At 43.4% G+C, this 21202-nt stretch overlaps 1 protein-coding gene across 1 annotated transcript in view; it reads right to left on the minus strand.

The window, feature by feature from the left end:
* Nucleotides 1–750: 750 nt before the first annotated feature.
* Nucleotides 751–21202, minus strand: part of LOC106815499 (cathepsin F-like) — a gene marked incomplete at both ends in the record, with an annotated part of 75623 nt that continues 55171 nt past the window's right edge. Inside the window, 1 exon segment of the mRNA XM_014819962.1 lies at nucleotides 751–809. Coding sequence (XP_014675448.1) covers nucleotides 751–809 — 59 coding nt within the window.

Raw genomic sequence — 21202 nt, forward strand, 5'->3', positions numbered from 1 at the left:
GAATCGTGCGTGGAAAATGTTTCCTAACATCAGATGACCGCGGTGATTAAAGGGACGCATACATTGCAATATACTATCAAGAGCTAGGTATTATTAGCTCTTGATACTATTCATTCACACTGCATAAAAGCATACAAAGACTGGAACTCTAAGACTTGCAAGGTGATAACCGATTTTGGTGACAGGCGACTCACCGATCGATACAAGCCGTGAAGTTATTAAAAAGCACCTCAGAGCAGAAGTGCTTATCAAGAGATTACTGCTGCTACGGCTGCTGCTGCTGCTGCTACATGTTTTTATTTTGTGCATTGTTTTTGCTTTACATTTTTACCAAAATCTAATGAGGCAGCTGCCCTCACCCATGTAGGCTATTGCACCGAGTGCTTCTGCTTACCTTCTTGCTACTGCTCTTTTAGTTACGGCTACTACTATTGCTACTGCTATTACTATTCCTACTGCTGTTGTTCTTTCAGCTGTTAATCCCACTACAACTATGTATTCTGCTACTGTCGCTGCAGCCCCGGCTACCACTACTGATTCAACTAACGCAAAATTAATCACATAATTAGTAGTAATTAATTACACTGTACTACTATTGCAGCTATATTACTCCCTTTGCAATCTCCACCGCTAGGGCAAGCAGCATATACTAGTCACGCAGGCATAAACTGTTGGTATATCATATAGGCTATTACATAAGTATAATTAGTTGCTGCAACATTTCAGGGCAAATAATAAAAAACAACTCACCTTCTCACCCCACGACTCTCCCCAGCTATTCTTGATGATCCAGTATGATATCCCATCCTCTGAAAATGGAATACAATGCAGTTTATTTCACGTGCCACTATAAACATGATCAGGAAACTGTCGCAGTGGAAATATTCATTGTCATTTCTTCAGCACTGCTGAATTTAAGCCTAGTCCATTACTGGGTTTTTATGTATGACAACTTCAGGGCGTCAAGTGACAATACAAGTGACGCTCAAAAAATAGGAAAGTAGGAATTTCAGATGTGAAAAAATAGGAGGAAAATAGGAATTTTGGTGTGAAAATATATGTTAAATAGGAATATTTTTTTGCGTTAGATGGCCTCCCAACACCGGGCCCCTACAGCCATCCCGATCCACCACAAATGGTTTTATTAATATACATATTTGGAGTTACATCACATGCTAATAATATTTTGAGGTTTTAATGAGAAATGCATGTTAAAATTGATTAGCAGTTTATACATACATAAACACCCATTTAAAGTACATAGGTAGTTCAGGGCCGTAGTGGCCTCCCAAAATGTGCTACTGCAGAAAAATGTAGGATCACCCAGTGGTAATATCAAGAGTGGCGGTTCTGGTGTGTGCTGCAGGCATGCATAGCTAACGCCGCGATCGCGAAGCCGATGTGGGGGGTCGGGGGGTACTCCCCCCAGAAAATTTGTGAAATTTAGAGCATGGAAATGGCATTTCCTGCATTTTCAGGCTATATGTTGAAAGCAACCAATTCTGATCATTTTAAAAGGTCAATTTGTAAATTTCAAAGTGGAATGTAGCTAAAGCTGATGTTTTGACTAAAGTATCTAAAATAAATATTATGAGTATGATAACTAATAAAACATTGTTTACAAAATTGTATATACTATCAGTACATAATTATGAAAAAGAATATAGTTTTTAATATTTCCGTTCCAGTGCATCGTACTTCAGAATACGTTGAAGACGGGCCGTGAAGGCATGCATGCAACGTGTGTGTTTTGTGTGTGTTTGTGTGTGTGCGTGCGTGCGTACGTGCGTGCGTGTATTGTCTGTGTGTGTGTGTGTGTGTGTGTGTGCGCGCGTGTGCGTGTGCGTGCGTTCATCTCTCTCCGGGTCATGTTTTTCATTCCTCTACATAATACAACAATTATTGGTTCAAGTGCTATGTACAGCATAGATTTTAAAGCAAATCACTGTTCCGGAGAACCCCTCTTTTAAACGTGTCCAGTTTCATAGCATTGGATTTCAACGAAATCCTAGTTCCGGAGATCCCCATTTTCGAACATAGCCAGCAGTTCCAGAGCATACAACATTCAACAAACATTAGTTCCAGAGACCCCCATTTTCAGGTCTGAGTTAGTTCCAGAGCCCCCCCCCCCCATTTTTGACTTCGCAGTGGCACACACCTACTATAATGTGGGGTGAGTGCCCCCCTGGGGTTTCATCTCCTTGGTATATGTTGTTCCTTAGTTCCCTGCACAATTTTTTTTGTCAAAATAGTGTCACGGCAGTGCCGTGCTGCCGTGGCGGCCACTACGGCCCTGTAGGTGCATATGGATGTACTTTCTTTAATTATGTTTATAAATCTATGACGTATGACGTATAACATACCACATCCATGATCCAACTGAGAAGACAACTTACTGAAATAAAAATCTGTGGATAGTAAAGAGTATATTACGTTATATTAAAGTAAGCGGCGTCGGGTCTGGGGGACCTCGCCTATGAAATTTTGAAATCGGTCACCTGAAATGCTAAATTCCTGCATTCTGGAAGGTATGCATACAATCTGGATCAAGAAAAATGAAACCAGCCGCCTCAAAAATAGGCAAAAAAATAAGAATTTGTCCAGAAAATAGGAGAAAATAGGAATTGCCCAGAAAATAGGAAAAATAGGAAAAATAGGAACTTGACGCCCTGCAACTTACTTCCTTGAATTATTCTAAGAATAATTCATTTTGCCGTACGTGGTAAAATTTGTAACAATGTACAGATTATGACTTCATACCCCTAAAGTTTCCATAAATAACAAGAAAATGTCTTCGAGATTTTAGTCTATAAGCATCAATAGTATATTGCATTGATTATGCTACGTACAGTATTATCCCACGTTATAAAAAGTCAGGGTATGGAAATTATGGAATCATTTGATTACTCATACGGGATCAGTAAATTGTTACTACTATGAAAGGAAAATGTGTTCTTAGAACTATTTTTTTAACTAGAAAGGGCAGTTGTCGCCAACTACATGTATCCCCCGTGTTCTCCCCAAGATGTGTACCGAAGTATAACGAAGTTTGGTCGCACTAGGCAATGAGCGGGCCGAGTTATAGAGCAGTAAAGAAAAATATAATGAAGGTCAAGGGTCAATGGTCAAAGGTTCAATATAAAGTTGCAGGTGACCTGTTTCGTACGCTGCTCAACTCTCCCAAGATGTGCTAAGATATACCAAGTTTTGGCGTCGCAACACCCTCCATTCGCACCCTTCCTCTACGTCCATACTCTCACCACCACCCCCCCGGCGCCCTCGCCTCGCCCCTACTCCCCTCCTGACCCCCGTCTCTCCTCCTACCTTCCCATATACATCTCGCTCCGCCCGTGCGATACGCCACAATACTGCACCACGTCCCATACCCCTACTCCTCAACCTACCCGCTCTCCCCCTCGTCCCTCTCCCTCACTCACATAACTCATATCGATAACCACCCCCCCGCCTTCTGCCACCTCCACTTGTTTTGCTCTCGCTCTACCGCCCGTAATACACACCATCTCTCCTCACATCATGATCGTGGTCAGTATATTAAGTTTTCGTGCCGGCTAGCGCTCAATTAGGGCGTCAGTTATAAAGCGGAGGGAAATTTCTCTGCGGCGCGGCACGAGCGGCGGCGGCGGCTGGGGAGCACTGAAACCCATGTATCCCGACCGACTCCTCGCGGGATTACAAAATAATTGAGCATACTTTTCTATGCAAAAATGGGATGTGCTTCAATCACAATCATTAAATGAAAGCTAATACACTATACAGCCAGCTCACACAAGCCTCGGTCGTCCCAGGGGCATTACCCATTAAGAGTGTGTCGTAACAAGGAGAGGAAACACTTACAGCTTGCCATGGCTTGTATGTAATAGGTTTTCGATAAATCAGTTGCCTGTGCTCCAGCTTCAGCGGAAGTACATGCGCAGTATTGTTCATTGTGAAACTCCCTTTTCTCTCCAGAATTATCATACTACAGCTCTACCTAATTAAATGATTACGCCGAAAAAAGACGTTTGTATTCCGCTAACCGACCGACTCCATTTTTAAACCGCCGCTGCTCGAAAACTTTTTATTGTGATCGGCAAATAAAAATAAAAAATAATTTTTAAAAAAATGAAAAAAATCCCAACAGTGATATCGATCGGTGAATGCATTGATTTGACTTTGAAGTCATATATGGGCTGTTATAAATATAAAACAAGTATTGTTAGAATATAAAAAAAAATATTTGATAAGTTTTTGCCCGCCTACCGTGTCCAATTTTTTTCAGCTTGGAACGGAAAACAAACATTTTTTGTTCTTAGGCCTTGCGTGTATTTGTGTATGTAGCTGCATTGTATTGGCTAGGGGAGACCGAGGTATACGTACTTGTTTTCGCCAAAAAACATGTTCCGTAGGAACGCATCTCTGATTTACATAATACTAATAGCAGAAGTAATATGTATGGAATCAGGGGGGGCCGCGTCCCTAGCTTATTATCTACTTCTGAAATAGGAATCAGTGGGAAACGTGATGACGTTACATAATTTTTCGTCCATCGCTTGCCTAAAGTAAGTAAGTATTATTGCAGTTCTAATGTTGACCATGTGGCATTCAATATGCAATAAAACATCTTTATAAAGCATTCAAGTCTTATAAACATTATTAATCGATTTTCAAAATCATTTCTTTGTGAACCACACATGATATGTCACCATCGATATAGGCGTGCGATGCTCCCATAGGTAGGACTGTTTGTGATTTTATACAACTCTATTAGACTTCAACAATTTGTTGGACTGTGGTAGCAGATCTAGACGATTCCATAAAACCATTCAACATGCAGGCACACGCACACACACTAGGCAAGCTGTTACCGTGTTGCATGACGATCGACATTCAATTTCTGCACACCTTTTCAACTAGCTACATAATGAAAGTGTCAATGACACTGTAGCTCACTACAAAAAAGGACACATTGAGTGAGTAAGAAGAAGTCAGTTTTAATTGAGCAAACCTCGACGTAATCTATAGAAACGATTGCCGTCTGTATATCGCCGAATAATAATTTATAAACCAAAATGAATCACATTCTGTGACCGTAGATGGCGCTATAACCGCTTTGTAAGCGGATGGCGTTTGAAATAAATGGGTGTTGCTATCCCCGGGCGCGTTTATTTTTTCCGTTACCGTTAACGCTGTCAGCGCTCGGGAGCGTATTGGGAATGCTTGGTCACAGCTCAACAGTCCCCCTAACACTATGTACTCGACTACTCAACAAATAATTGAAATATGTGTTTACCACAGGCCTTCTATCGCTAGCAAAGACCGTTTCTTGGAGCTAGTAGTGATACGCTTTCATACTTAACGAGACAAAGATGGTGGCGGTTGGCGCCGATTCGAAATAACGCCTTGGGAAATAAATTCATGATTTGAGAGTTTTAGATGAGCTAGAACCCTAACCCTAACCCTAACCCTAACCCTAACCTAACCTAACTTTAACCCTAACCTAACCCTAACCCTAACCCTAACCCTAACCAGTAATGCGATTCCAATACGCATAGCGAGCGCTGACGCTCGTTAACGGTACGGTAAAAATTATCGCCCGCCCGGGCGTGGAGGGAGGTCACGTGATAACGTTGACGATGACGTTCAAATCGTTAACGCGCTAACGTTTAACCCTCACTCCAACACCGCCAACACTAATCTTCACACTAAATATATATGTGTCGCCGCGCTATAGTATTAGGCAGTGTTATCCACAAAAAATTAATCTATATGGTGTGGGGACAGATATCATGATGCACAAACCCTAACCCTAACCCTAATCCTAACCCTACCCTAACCCTAATCCTAACCATAACCCTAACCCTATACCCTAACTAACCCTAACCCTAACCCTAACCCTAACCTATACCCTATAATCCTGACCCCTAACCCTAATCAACACTATTCTAACACTAGTGCTGCCACGTTGCGGTCACTCCTCCACGCCCGGGGGATAGCATTACCCGAAATAAATAGGTTATGCTGCGTTCCGACATGTTTTGTAAATCTTTACTCTGATATAGACGTTTTATCGGCCAGGGTGGGAGAGTGAAATACCAATTTTGCATTAAAAATATTGTCAATTCGAAATCTTGTAAACGAACCAGACGAGTGTGACACCACAGACTGTTTGTGTTTATAATAATATGCATATATTATTGCTAAACCCTACCTAATTTGCATAATTTTTTTTTTCAAATATCAAAACCCCTAGCCCTTATTCATTCACATACCAAAAATGAGCAAAATCCGTTGAACCTGAACGGACTAAAGGCAAATTCCCATTATTTGGCCAAAGTACGATCGACTGGCGCGTGCTCCAAAATAGGACGATTTAATATGGAGACATAGCAGTAACAACTGTAACACAAGTTTCAAAACATTGTGGGTCAAACGCGTTCCTGAGTTAGTCGTTGACCGTAGCCAAATCGTTGACGGACGCGACGCACGGACAGAACGGGACAGCTACGACGGACGACGAACCATGGCCCAAAGCTCAGCTTGACGCATGTCAAGGATGAGCTAAAAACTAGGGTCTCCGGAACGGGGAAAAAGGCAACAATCTTGCCCATGGTACTCAACTTGTGATGCCTCTGAACGAGATATTCTTAAAAATGCGATGCCACTGGAACGGAAGTTAGGGTGGAAAAGCGGCGGTCTCGTCCCGCGGCACATACCTACCAGCAATTATTATATGGTGTTGCCCCCCCCCACCATTACCGTCTGATACAATCTTAAAGCTCTGCACACGATGAGTGCCCAAAAAGCTCCGGTGATCATGCGTCAACCAGCTAGGTGGACCATTATTTGAGATAATGAAAGGTACGTGCGGTCAGCGAGAGTAAGGAAACATGTAGTCTATAAAGGTTATTCTCTATTTTCAATGCTGCTTATGTGCACTTGGTATTATTATAGTTTGCGTGCTTTGGCTAACCTAACCCTAAAGTATTGGCGCCGTGAGAACAGCCCCTACACATGCACCGCCACAGTTTACTGGCAATTACAGCCCTGAGCAGCTGCATAATAAAATTGTCCGGTCCATCTGCGCTCACGCTACATGCAGTGACCATTTTCTACTACGTACGCGGCTCTCACTGAAGTCAACCTGTGAAGCTATAATCGGCTTCATGCATATGCAGCGCGTTCGGCCTTTACCTGTTGACGTTGATCAAGCCTATAACGACAATGTCTACACACCCCAACATGTACACACATACCAATATGCCAAGTATAATGGCACACATTTTTCCGATGCACTGATTATTGCGCAATTCTGTCCATACTTGTTCCTCCCTCACCAGTCGAAATGTTGCCATCACCTCTAAACTCCTTCTATTATGCCTGCGTACTGGAATGTGGAATCCCCCATGGTTATCGCAAGCGATCGCATCATTGCCTTTTCGCGAGCAAGGTGCGGCGGGCACAATCGCTCCCACAGAATATTTTGAGCTGAATGCCGTGGATCAGTAACGCTTGATTAGCGATATAAACTACTAGTACTACTATATTTCTTTTATTTATATACCCGTAACCGTGCTAGAAATGACAGAATAAAACCGCGTCTCCTGTTAAACTTCGTTTTGATTCTGCACGGTCTTCACTTCAGCACACATGTTTTTCACATTATTTCAGAAATTAGCCCTCTAAATTGCCTCAATCCACACTCCAGCGATTCCAGTATAAACAATTTACTATGCCAAATTCGACATTCCTTAGCAGCTTCGAACTTAACAACATGACTATGTTGGCAGCTATATTGATGCTTCAACTAAATAAATCTGCTTGAAGTGCAAGAGACATGCTCGCCCCCCTCGCCCATTGGCTAGTGCTAACCTGCAGACTTGTAGGCGTGAAGTACAAGACGCGGTCAGAGTGAGAGCTAGAGCAATAGCAAGACACAGAAGTCACAACAACACAACTAAACAGAGTAACGTACCACAAAAGAGTTAGATTCGCCAGTAGACGCCAGGTTAGACACAGAAAACGTGCCAGTGAAGGTGTATAAGATATACGCTGTATAGTCAGGGAGCATCTGTAATCGTCGTGGAATTTAATGGTGAAAAGCAAGCCACCTACCTAGATGTGTTAAGGGCGACCCTAGCGGAAACACAAAAAAACGTTGTCGGCCAATTCGTTGTAACTCAGTACCACCCAGGCCGCCGCTAGGGGGGGTCATTGTTTGGACCAATATTGCTCAACATGGAATCGAGGCTGGAGCATAAAATGTCATATAAGTTCAATAAACAACCACGAATGGTGACACAAACTAACAAAAAGCTTTAATGTAATGTATCTGACACATACCCACAACATTAGGTAATAAGACAGGTCACGTGACCAACACTGCATGGAAACGAGGCTGACTATTTGCTGCTAAATAACAAGCACCCGCATCATTGTTTTTTCGTCAAATTATTCAGAGGGTTTTTCTGAATGTGTGAGGAGCAAACGTCTCTTAAATGAGTGTTGATCGTAAAATTTAAAAGATAGCACAGGAGCGAGGTTTACCCGTATATCACTTTCCAGCTATACACGTATATCAAGGCAATTGCTATCTGCATGCGATCCATTTTTAAAGCCCCTGCTGTACCACTGACCAAAACAGTTTTCTAGCTCTTAGATACTATAACTATTTGCTTCTAACGCTTCTTCAACACATCCCAAATGCTGAGCTTGGTCGTTTGTATGCGATCTTTCACAAAGACTCTGAACAGCTCATTTCCAATAACGCTTTGGTCACAGAGATCTTTTTTGACTTCCTCCGTCATGCGAACTTTGGTAACGAGGTTGAACAGGTCAGGGCCTTGTTCCGTGAATGGGTTGGTGTAACGTTGAATGCTACTTATCAACTGCTGGACATTCTTCTCTTCGCGTGACATGACAGCATTGGTGAGGTTGTGATGACGGGTCTGCGTCTTTGGTGAGATCCTAGCCATCTGCTTCGCTTGTTCAGCCAGTCTCGCCAGCTCAGGTGCAACAAGGAAGTACTTCGTTCGAGCAGCAGGATTCAGCGTTATGCCAATCAATCCACCTGATACCTTCATTGATCTGTTTACGTGTTCGAGAGCGTTGTCGGCACCAACTGCACAGAAGGGCACATTTGCATTCTTATTGACCACCCAGTTCCCGTCCTGAAACTCCCGATAGGTCTCGGGGTCAGTGTCCTTTATGGCCTTCATCTCGGCCAGGTAAACTGGGATCATGCGGGCGTAGTTTTGCATGTCGTGTGCGAACCAGTACTTGACAAACAACTGAAGGGCTTCTAAATGGAGATCCCAGTCTCCAGTGCGTACGGCTCTGATGAAAGACAACATCTCCATCACCATCGTCATGTATCGACGAGCAAACTTGAACAGTGGTCTGTCATCATGCGCAGCATCAAATTCTTCCATCTTTCCAACGAGCTCTGTTGAAGATATGGCCTGTACAAGTTCTTCATGCCTTGCTGTTATCTGCTCCTTGTTGCCTTCTTTGCAAGCATCGCTTAGATGTTTTGCTGACTTCTCAACACCATTGCGTAGGGCCGGATGTTCAACGAAGAACGCTTCCTGGTACAGGCTGAATAGAGCTTGTAATGTGACCACGTGAGCGGTTTCCCCTCTCTTTACATGGTTCGCGCCGAGAATCTGTTTCACAGTTGCGGGACCATAGAGCTCCGACTCGACCCAGCACATGTCCAACCCGCTGTTCTCGATGAATGCACCGATCGTCCGAAGTTGGGCCATCACTATGTGGAGCTCACCAGGCCGGAGTATTATATGCCCCAGATCTTGACGTGCCATCTGTAACTTCTTCGCCGGCTGGTAGAGCCCCAAGTCAAGCGAGATGATAGTCTTCCTATCCGGGCCTGCAATCTTCGTCTTGATGTTCTGGGCTTGCATTAAAACTGTAAGCAGAGTCTGCCACTCGTGCGCCGGTGCAGCGATCAGGGGAGGGGTACCAACACGTGTGAGTGGCATAGAACTACTAAGCGTGGAGTTATATCCAGACCATACTGGGACATCGGTGCTGGGGGGCTGATCGTCAGGTTGATTGCCTTCCGTCTCTACCACTTGTTGTGCGTTGGTCAGAGGTCTGGTCACACTTCGTCCGAGAAGCCATGCAAATTCTTGCTTTTTGACATATATCGGGAGTTGATCTTCTGTAAACAACCCAAACGTGGGAAAGGTTGGGCCAACAGGCTTTTTGGGAGGCGCAGGACATTCCAGCAAGCTTACAACAGACTCAGGCACTTCTTGGATAGAGCGACGGCTCTGATCTGCGGAATTCAATGTTACTTCTGGTGGTGCTCTATCTCCCGGCTCCTGCCTTTGATAAATGGCCATCGCTGTACCGTGGAAAGTGTTCTTACCATCAGGAGTATCCTCGGCAAAGTCCACATTGTCCGCCGCAAAGAAGACGTGCCTTCCAAATACTGCATCAGGGGGTATGTAAAGACCGTCATTCAAATCCATACGATTTAGCACGCTAGCTTCGATTTGAGACTCTACTCTAAGAATCCTGTTATAGTCCACGGACATTCCAAAGCCATGTAGCATGGTAACGAGCTCTTTGCTTCTGACAGCCTGGTGTACAGCAATTCCCACTGCTAGCTGCTGTGGCATTTCGGACGACGATCTTAATGTAAGAGACTTCTTGTTTGTCACTTGCCTTTCAGTCAGACACATTGAGATGGTGGTCTGCACAAGTGACATGGAACGCTTATGCACCTCTTGAGATTTTTTTGCAGCAGACAGTTCGTGGTTTGGGCCCTGTATCACCCACCTGTAAAAACTGTATAGGTCTGGGGGTAAATAATCTGGAATTTCGAGCGACCCTGTGAAATTCCACTTCTTGCATTTGGTAATTGACTTCCTAATTAATGCAGCGGCATCAAATAGAGTTTTCATTTCTGAATCTAGGTTTGTTGTTTGTTCCTCGACCATCTGGATTGCTGCATCTCTGGTCTTCTTAATAGTCACTCGCTCGGACTCATTAACCCGGTTGGGCGAATGGAACTCGATTGCTGGTATCTCTCGGAGGAGTAACTTCTTCAAGGCCTTTCGTCCGCCCTTTGGATTATCCACATTGTTAGCTTCTAGTATGCTTTCAAAAGCTTCTTGTAATTCGGACATTGTTGCAACTTTTCCACTTTTCAAGGTCATCTCCGTCATTGTCAAGAATTCAATTTGAGCTGCAATTTCACTTGTCAACCTCGCAGATGAAGAGTCAGTTGTTGTTCTCCGTAGAACGTGCGAGACATTACTTGCCCAACAGGCCTTGTGATACTTAATATCTATCGAATGAGCGTCATCGTCAGCAATTGATGTGTTAAGTTTAACAGCAAGCTTATCATTACCCGACATATCCACAGCAGTGCGAAGTGACTCGCCTGCAGAAAAAGTACTAACGCTGTGCAAGTTTTTACGATAGCCAGGCGGACCATCGCAGAAAAAGCAGACATCTTTATTGTAGGGAGTGGTTTTCGAACGGGTCAGTTGAGGAGTTTCTACTGACAAATGTGATCGGGATTTTCGCCTAGGCTCATTAGGCCCTTCAAGCTCCCTTTCATACCTTTCTCTAGCTCTTCTTAACATGCCAGCATGTACAGCATCTTTGTAGCAGGATCGATGCCATGATGCCGGTTTTTCTTCAAGCTCCTGAAGAGAAGTACGTTTCAGTTTACTCCAAACTTCTGAGTAATGCAGATAGCCGTACTGAGCCCATTCATCGATCGATCGTCGAACTTTTTCGTGTGTTGCAGGTTTTTCTACAAGATTCTCGTTTCCTTTCTTCTGACAAATGATACATAAACTTAAATCTAATCCTAAGGTATCAATTTCTTTCCCGTTTGAAGCACAATCCGCTTCCATACCGGAATAAACAATAAAACATGTCGCTCTAGATGGTCTGTAAATCCAAGATGGCGGACATCTATAAAGATGAGAAAGACTGCTGACCACAATCATTGTTTTTCGCAATTTTAATAAGTTATTCATTTTAGTGTAAACATTTATTAAACCCAAAGCAAATTATTTTTATACACTGAATAATTTGATGTTAAAAAAATGATGTGGGTGCTTGTTATTTAGCAGCAAATAGCCAGCCTCGTTTTCATGCAGTGTTGGTCACGTGATCTATTTTATTACCTAAGGTTGTGGATATGTGTCAGATACATTACATTAAAGCTTTTTGATAGTTTTTTTTGTAACCGTTCGATGTTTTCCCCGACTTATATGACATTTTATGCTCCAGCCTCGATTCCATGTTGAGCAATATTGGTCCAAACAATGACCCCCCCTAGCGGCGGCCGGTGCGAGTTACAAAATTGCCGACAACTATTTTTGTGTTCCCTAGGGTCCCCTTAACACATCTAGGTAGGTGGTTTGCTTTCACCATTAAAATCCCACGGGACTTTATTTTACGACATATGCTCCCTGACTAATAGCCAGACCAACAGAGGAGAAGTGATCTTCCTCTCTCTATCGGCCCTCTTATATGCAACCGAACGTTGTTGTTCGGCCTTGCTACGACGTGCGCCAGCTGCGGGTAATAACTGATTATCCCGCAGTAGTGCGACCCACCTGCCGCCGTCGTAGCTATCTTATTGCTTCGATATCACCTTCAGCCTGCATCGCGTGTGAACCTAATAGTTCATCAATTCCCCTGCATTGTCATCAATGCGACCCGCATGGCCTTATTCCAACCTAACAGCAATTAATAAGGCCCGCTGAAACCAGCTCCGTTACAGTAGGATATCTAATGTAGTTGTATATATTATCTGATATTATTGTAATTGCTTGCTTGACACACGCAGATAATTTCTTGGCGCCTTTATTGTGATACATACCATTTAATAAATACTGCGCTCTGTCTTTCACTCGCTTGCGTTCAAACACACTCATGCACGCGCGTACGCACTAACGCATACACGCGCACACACAGTGGCACATCCACCTGATACCTGTCTTTGATTCTTTTAGCTCTGCATCTGCCGACTCTAGCGTGGATCTGGTATGCGAAACATCTCTCAGGAGATCCACATAGCTCTGCTGAAGCTCAGATAAGCTCAGTTATAATACCTGACTTATAATCCTCCGTTATAAAGCTAAGGACCTAATTAGCAAACGGATTTTCAAAATGTCGTCTATACGAAAACTATATTACGCCATATCCCAGCTGTCTAAGATGTGACAGAGCTATGAATATCAGCGAAATTCAGCCTGGTCACCAGATCTTCAGTTACATCGACCGAACCAGCTAGCATCTCTAAAGCCCTAACGACAGGCTAACGCTCCAAAAGTGTTCCCAACTTTGATATCATTAATGATTAATGATTAATGATTGATAATCCTAACCTTAACCCTAACCTAAATGACATTAAACCACAAACTAATATATGACCAATATATATATGTGTATGTATATATATTATGCTATTATGACCATTAATGACATTAAAGTTTGGAACACTCCTAATGGAGTATCATGCACCCTAATGACATGATCTTTTGCTCTCAGGTAAATCTTTAGCTATGGTACCTTGCCTATTCTAGAAAATCTCACAGTGTTGTCTGTCGCTTAGAATTCGTGGAATGCAGACAATGCTTTCTCTATAGCTTTCTCTAGGCCCGAAGCTGACCAGATTAGCTGTATCTTGATAATAGCCGATATCCATTGAGATGAATGTATGCTGGAGGCGGATATCATAACTATGAACATAATATGACAAGTATCAGAACACCTGTGTCTGCATGGAGAGTAGAATGTGAGCTCTGCTTCACTTGGGTTTCGTTTCGATACGTATGTACCGCGTGGCAGATCATCACTGTGAGCTTCTTCGTGTTACCACCAAAGAGCTGATAGCCGTTGCTTCTAGTGTATCCTGGTACAGATATGATAACCAACTTTGGCTAGTGTAGACGGCTTTGGTAGGGGTAGGCAAAGGCTGCCTGAGAAGGCAAAGACTCACACTGAGGGTAAAGATCGAGTGCCTGACGATCTGCAGGTAGTCAGCTGTGACTTGGGTAAAACCCACAGTGACGTAGCACTATCTCAAGAGTGCATTCAGGTGACACGGACAGATGCCTACATGGGGGAAGGTATGGGCCAGAGTTACTGCTATTGCTGACTCCATTGGCATCAGGATTAAGACTAGAACGGCAGTGTCACAGCGTAATCTGGACAGACAGCTAGACAGAACACTAGTGAGCACTACAGGGTCAATGCGTTCTATGTATTTGTAGACCATGTAGTTCTAGAGCTGGACACTCGATTCACTGATAAGGATTAATGCAACTATGCCACAGGCATTGGTTCCTAGCTATTATCCTATGCTGTCATCCCACAACAAGTTTATCCCATTTGAAAACTCTTCTCAATTTGAAGTGGAGGTTGCAAAGTAGAAGAAATAACAACAGACAGCCCCTGGTGAGAAAAAGCCTAACACTGCTGCTTTAGCTATAACTGAATGAATGCTGGACATTCACCCCAATGACCCACACAATCAGGACCATCTTCCTCCAATTCTAGTGGGCAGCGTTGCTTGTCACAGTACCTTCATCGTTTTCCGACGTTTAAAGCTGTGGACGCGCTCTAATATAGGCGTGGAAGGCTTCAGTGGCTTGTAGCCATGTTGAAAATGCACCGCTGTACAGCAGCTGTTTTTATCACTTTCCAGACGACATATACACCAAAATGACAGGTTGGGGGAAATTTACCATGTAGAAGCTAATTGCCATGTCATCAAACGGCCGGTGGTAGCGTTATGGGTGTGCATCATTGTCTTGATATGGACTGCATGATTGTGATTTAGGGGTGTAATGTTTCACCGATGCATCATGATAGGTGCGGCCCACGATACAATATTCGATCTGCAGCGTCCTGTAGCGACCAATATTACACTCCAGTTATACATTCAGGTTACACTATCAACGGGACATCCATTTCATTAAGCGAGCACGCATTTCACTATAACGCGCGCCACCTGCATTCGTCAACATCCATAGAGAAATATGCATTCGGTTATATCCATAGAGAAATATCAAAGCAATCCCGTATTGTGCCGGATTCCGCACAGCAGATCAATACCCATTTGCCGTCGCAGGTGCTAGGAACCATCGAGAATCGGCATACCGAATTATTCAGTATTTATACCATATCCAGGCCAGCTAATATAACATATTATAACGCGACCTACGAGAGTGACGCACTCGTAGAGGTAGAGCGATGACGATGCATGCGCAGGAAATAAGCGCAGCTCGAGTGGAGTCGATCTGTCTGTTGAAGCAACAGTGGGAGACTGCGAGAGAGAGTGTTGGTGACTCGCTTCTGTCCTCTGTCCCCAATGCGGCTAGTTTTTATGCATCTGCAGGAATCCGTGGCCCGAGCGTGGTCAAGGCCTTGTTGCGCACGGATGGTGCAATACTGTCGTCATTGCGCACGGATGGTGCAATACTGTCGTCATTGCGCGCGGATGGTGCAACACTGTCGTCATTGCGCGCGGATGATGCAATACTGTCGTCATTGCGCGCGGATGGTGTAATACAGCTAGGTCAATTAGGGGCCGAGTTATAGAGTGGAAAGGAAATATGATCAAGGTCAAAGTCAAGGTAAAATAAAAGCCGCAGTGACCTTGTTTTGGTACGCGACACACATTCTCCCCAAGATGTGTAAGTATATTAAGTTTGGTAGCGCTAGGTCAATTAGGGGTCAGTTATAAAGCGGAAGGGAAATTCTCTGCGGCGGACCGAGCGGCGGCGGCGGCTGGGGAGACATGAAACCATGGTATCCCCGCCGACTTCCTCGCGGGGGATACAAATAATTGAGCATACTTTTCTATGCAAAAATGGGATGTGCTTAATCACCATCATTAAAATGAAAGTAATACATATACAGCCAGCTCACAACAAGTCGGTCGTCCCAGGTGGCATTAGCCCATTAAAGAGTGTCGTAACCAGGAGAGGAAACACTTACAGCTGCATGGTGTATGTAATAGGTTTCGATAATCAGTTGCCTGTGTCCAGTTCAGTCGAAGTACATGGCAGTATTTGTTATTGTGAACTCCCTTTCTCTCCCAGAATTATCATACTACAGCTCTACATAATTAAATGATTACGCCGAAAAAAGACGTTTGTTTCCGCTAACCCGACCGAGTCCATTTTAAACCGCCGTGTCGAAACTTTTTATTGTGATCGGCAAATAAAAAATAAAAAATAATTTTTAAAAAATGAAAAAAATCCCAACGTGATATCGATCGGTGAATGCATTGATTTGACTTTGAAGTCATTATATGGGCTGTTATAAATATAAAACAAGTATTGTTAGAATATAAAAAAAAATATTTGATAAGTTTTGCCCGCCTACCGTGTCCAATTTTTTTCAGCTTGGAACGGAAACAAACATTTTTTGTTCTTAGGCCTTGGTGTATTTGTGTATGTAGCTGCATTGTATTGGCTAGGGGAGACCGAGGTATAACGTACTTGTTTTCGCCAAAAAACATGTTCCGTAGGAACGCATCTCTGATTACATAATACTAATAGCAGAAGTAGATAGTATGGAATCAGGGGGGGGGGGGTCCCTAGCTATTATCTACTTCTGATAATAGGAATCAGTGGGAAACGTGATTGACGTTACATAATTTTTCGTTCCCATCGCTTGCCTAAAGTAAGTAAGTATTATTGCAGTTCTAATGTTGACCATGTGCATTCATATGCAAATAAACATTCTTATAAAGCATTCAAGTCTTATAACATATTTAATCGATTTTCTAAAATCATTTCTTGTGAACCACACATGATATGTACACATCGATATAGGCGTATGCTCCATAGGTAGGACTGTTTGTGATTTATACAACTCTATTAGACTTCAACAATTTGTTGACTGTGTAGCAGATCTAGACGATTCCATAAACCATTCAACATGCAGGCACACGCACACACACTAGCAAGCTGTTACCGTGTTGCATGACGATCGACATTCAATTTCTGCACACCTTTTCAACAGCTCACATAATGAAAGTGTCAATGACACTGTAGCTCACTACAAAAAAGGACACATTGAGTGAGTAAGAAGAAGTCAGTTTTAATTGAGCAACCATCGACGTACATTATAGAAACGATTGCCGTCTGTATATCGCAATAATAATTTATAAACCAAAATGAATCACAATTTGTGACCGTAGATGGCGCTATAACCGCTTTGTAGCGATGGCGTTTGAAATAAATGGGTGTTGCTATCCCCCGGGCGCGTTTATTTTTTCCGTACCGTTAACGCGTCAGCGCTCGGGGAGCGTATTGGGAATGCTTGCGTCACAGCTCAACAGTCCCCCTAAACACTATGTACTCGACTACTCAACAAATAATTGAAATATGTGTTTACACAGGCCTTCTATCGCTAGCAAAGACCGTTTCTTGGAGCTAGTAGTGATACGCTTTCATACTTAACGAGACAAAGATGGCGGCGGTGGCGCCGATTCGAAATAACGCCTTGGGAAATAAATTCATGATTTGAGAGTTTAGATGAGCTAGAACCCTAACCCTAACCCTAACCCTAACCCTAACCCTAACCCTAACTTAACCCTAACCCTAACCCTAACCCTAACCCTAACCCTAACCCAGTATGCATTCCCAATACGCATAGCGAGCGCTGACGCGTTAACGGTACGGTAAAAATTATCGCCCCCGGGCGTGGAGGGAGGTCACGTGATAACGTTGACGATGACGTTCAAATCGTTAACCCTAACGTTAACCCTCACTCCAACACCGCCAACACTAATCTTCACACTAAATATATATGTGTCGCCGCGCTATATATAGGCAGTGTTATCCACAAAAATTAATCTATGGTGTGGGGACAGATATCATGATGCAAAAACCCTAACCCTAACCCTAATCCTAACCCTAATCCTAACCCTAACCCTAACCCTAATCCTAACCCTAACCCTAACCCTAACCCTAACCCTAACCTTAACCCTATAATCCTGACCCTAACCCTAATCCTAACACTATTCTAACACTAGTGCTGCCACGTTGCGGTCACCTCCCTCCACGCCCGGGGGATAGCATTACCCGAAATAAATAGGTTATGCTGCGTTCCGACATGTTTTGTAAATCTTTACTCTGATATAGACGTTTTATCGGCAGGGTGGAGAGGAAATACCAATTTTGCATTAAAGATATTGTCAATGAAATCTTGTAAAACGAACCAGACGAGTGTGACACCACAGACTGTTTGTGTTTATATAATATGCTATATTATTGCTAAACCCTACCTAATTTGCATAATTTTTTTTTCAAATATCAAAACCCCTAGCCCTTATTCATTCACATACCAAAAATGAGCAAAATCCGTTGAACCTGAACTGACTAATGGCAATTCCCATTTTTGGCAAAGTACGTCGACTGGCGTGCTCCAAAATAGGACGTTTAATATGGGAGCATAGCAGTAACAACTGTACACAATTTCAAACATGTGGGTCAAACGGTTCCTGAGTTATCGTTGACCGTAGCCAAATGTTGACGGACGGACGGACGGACAGACGGACGTACGACGGACGACGACCCATGGCAATAGCTCAGCTTGACGATGTCAAGGTGAGCTAAAAACTAGGGTCTCCGGAACGGGAAAAAGGCAAGATCTGCATGGTAACTCAACTTGTGATGCTCTGGAACGAGATATTCTTAAAAATGCGATGCACTGGAACGGAAGTTTAGGGTGGAAAAGGGGGGTCTCTCCCGCGGCACATACCTACCATGCAATATATATGGTGTGCCCCCCCCCACAATACCCGTCTGATTCTTAACAGTCTGCAACACGATGAGTGCGCCAAAAAGCTCCGTGTCATGGTCAACAGTAGGTGACCATATTTGAGATAATGAAAAGTAGTGCGAGTCAGCGAGAGTAAGGAAACATGTGGTCTATAAAGGTTATTCTCTATTTTTCAATGTGCTTATGTGCACTTGTATTATTATATGTTGCGTGCTTGCTAACCTAACCCTAGTTATTGGCGAGAACAGCTACACAGCACCGCACAGTTTACTGGCCAATTACAGCCCTGAGCAGCTGCATAATAAAATTGTCCGGTCCATCTGGTCACGTAATGCGTGACCATTTCTACTACGTACGCGGCTTCACTAAGCAACTGTGAAGCTATAATCGGTTCATGCATATGCACGCGTTCGGCCTTTCCTGTTGACGTTGATCAAGCTATAACGACAATGTCTACACACCCAACATGTACACACACCAATATGCAAGTATATGCACACATTTTTCCGATGCACTGATATGGCAATTTGTCATACTTGCTCCTCCCTCACCAGTCGAAATGTTGCATACCAACTCTAACTCCCTTCATATTATGCTGGTTACTGGATGGTGGAATCCCCCATGTATGCAAGCGATCGATCATGCCCTTTCGCGAAGAAGGTGGGCGGGCACATCGCTCCCACAGAATATTTTGAGTGGAATGGTGTGAAGTAACGCTTGCATTAGCGGATATAAACTACTAGTACTACTATATTTCTTTTATTATATACCCGTACGTGTAGAAATGAAAGAATAAAAACGCGTTCCTGTAAAACTTCGTTTTGATTTGCACGGCTTTCACTTCAGCACACATGTTTTTCACATTTATTTCAGAAATTAGCCCCTAAATGCTCAATCCACACTCCAGGATTCCAGATAAACAATTTACTATGCAAATTCGACATCCTTAGCAGCTTTCGAACTTAACAACATGATATGTATGGCAGTATATGATGCTTCAACTAAATAAATCTGTTGAAGTGACCAAGAGACATCTCGCCCCCTCTGCATGGTAGTGTAACCTCAGACTTGTAGGGTGAAGTACAAGAGCGGTCAGAGTGAGAGTAGAGCAATAGCCAAGACAAGAAGTCAAAACACAAACTAACAGAGTAACGTACCACAAAGAGTTGTATTCGCCATAACGCAAGGTAGACAGAAAACGTGCAGCTGAAGGTGTATAGATATACGTGATATAGTCAGGGAGCATCTGTAATCCCGTGGGAATTTAATGGTGAAAGCAAGCCACCTACCTAGATGTGTTAAGGGGACCCTAGGGAACACAAAATGCGCCAAAAAAAAATAGTTGTCGGCAATTTTGTAACTCGCACCGGCCGCCGCTAGGGGGGTCATTGTTTGGACCAATATTGCTCAACATGAATCGAGGCTGGAGGCATAAAATGTCATATAAGTTCAATAAACAACACGAATGGTGACACAAACTAACAAAAAGCTTTAATGTAATGTATCTGACACATACCCACAACATTAGGTAATAAGACAGAGTCACGTGACCAACACTGCATGGAAACGAGGCTGACTATTTGCTGCTAAATAACAAGCACCCGCATCATTGTTTTTCGTCAAATTATTCAGAGGTTTCTGGAATTGTGTGAGGAGCAAACGTCTCTTAATGAGTGTTGATCGTAAAATTAAAAGATAGCACAGGAGCGAGGTTTTACCCGTATATCACTTTCCAGCTATACACGTATATCAAGGCAATTGCTATCTGCATGCGATCCATTTTTAAGCCCCTGCTGTACCACTGACAAAAACAGTTTTCTAGCTCTTAGATACTATAACTATTTGCTTCTAACGCTTCTTCAACACATCCCAAATGCTGAGCTTGGTCGTTTGTATGCGATCTTTCACAAAGACTCTGAACAGCTCATTTCCAATAACGCTTTTGGTCACAGAGATCTTTTTGACTTCCTCCGTCATGCGAAACTTTGGTAACGAGCGTTGAACAGGTCAGGGCCTTGTTCGCGTGAATGGCTTGGTGTAACGTTGAAGCTACTTATCAACTGCTGGACATTCTTCTCTTCGCGTGCACATGACAGCATTGGTGAGGTTGCGATGACGGGTCTGCGTCTTTGGTGAGATCCTAGCCATCTGCTTCGCTTGTTCAGCCAGTCTCGCCAGCTCAGGTGCAACAAGGAAGTACTTCGTTCGAAGCAGGATTCAGCGTTATGCCAATCAATCCACCTGATACCTTCATTGATCTATTTACGTGTTCGACGAGCGTTGTCGGCACCAACTGCACAGAAGGGCACATTTGCATTCTTATGACCACCCAGTTCCCGTCCTGAAACTCCCGATAGGTCTCGGGTCAGTGTCCTTTATGGCCTCATCTCGCCAGGTAAACTGGATCATGCGGGCG

This window comes from Priapulus caudatus, unplaced genomic scaffold, assembly GCF_000485595.1.
Source record: "Priapulus caudatus unplaced genomic scaffold, Priapulus_caudatus-5.0.1 Scaffold1129, whole genome shotgun sequence".
NCBI lineage: Eukaryota > Metazoa > Priapulida > Priapulimorpha > Priapulimorphida > Priapulidae > Priapulus > Priapulus caudatus.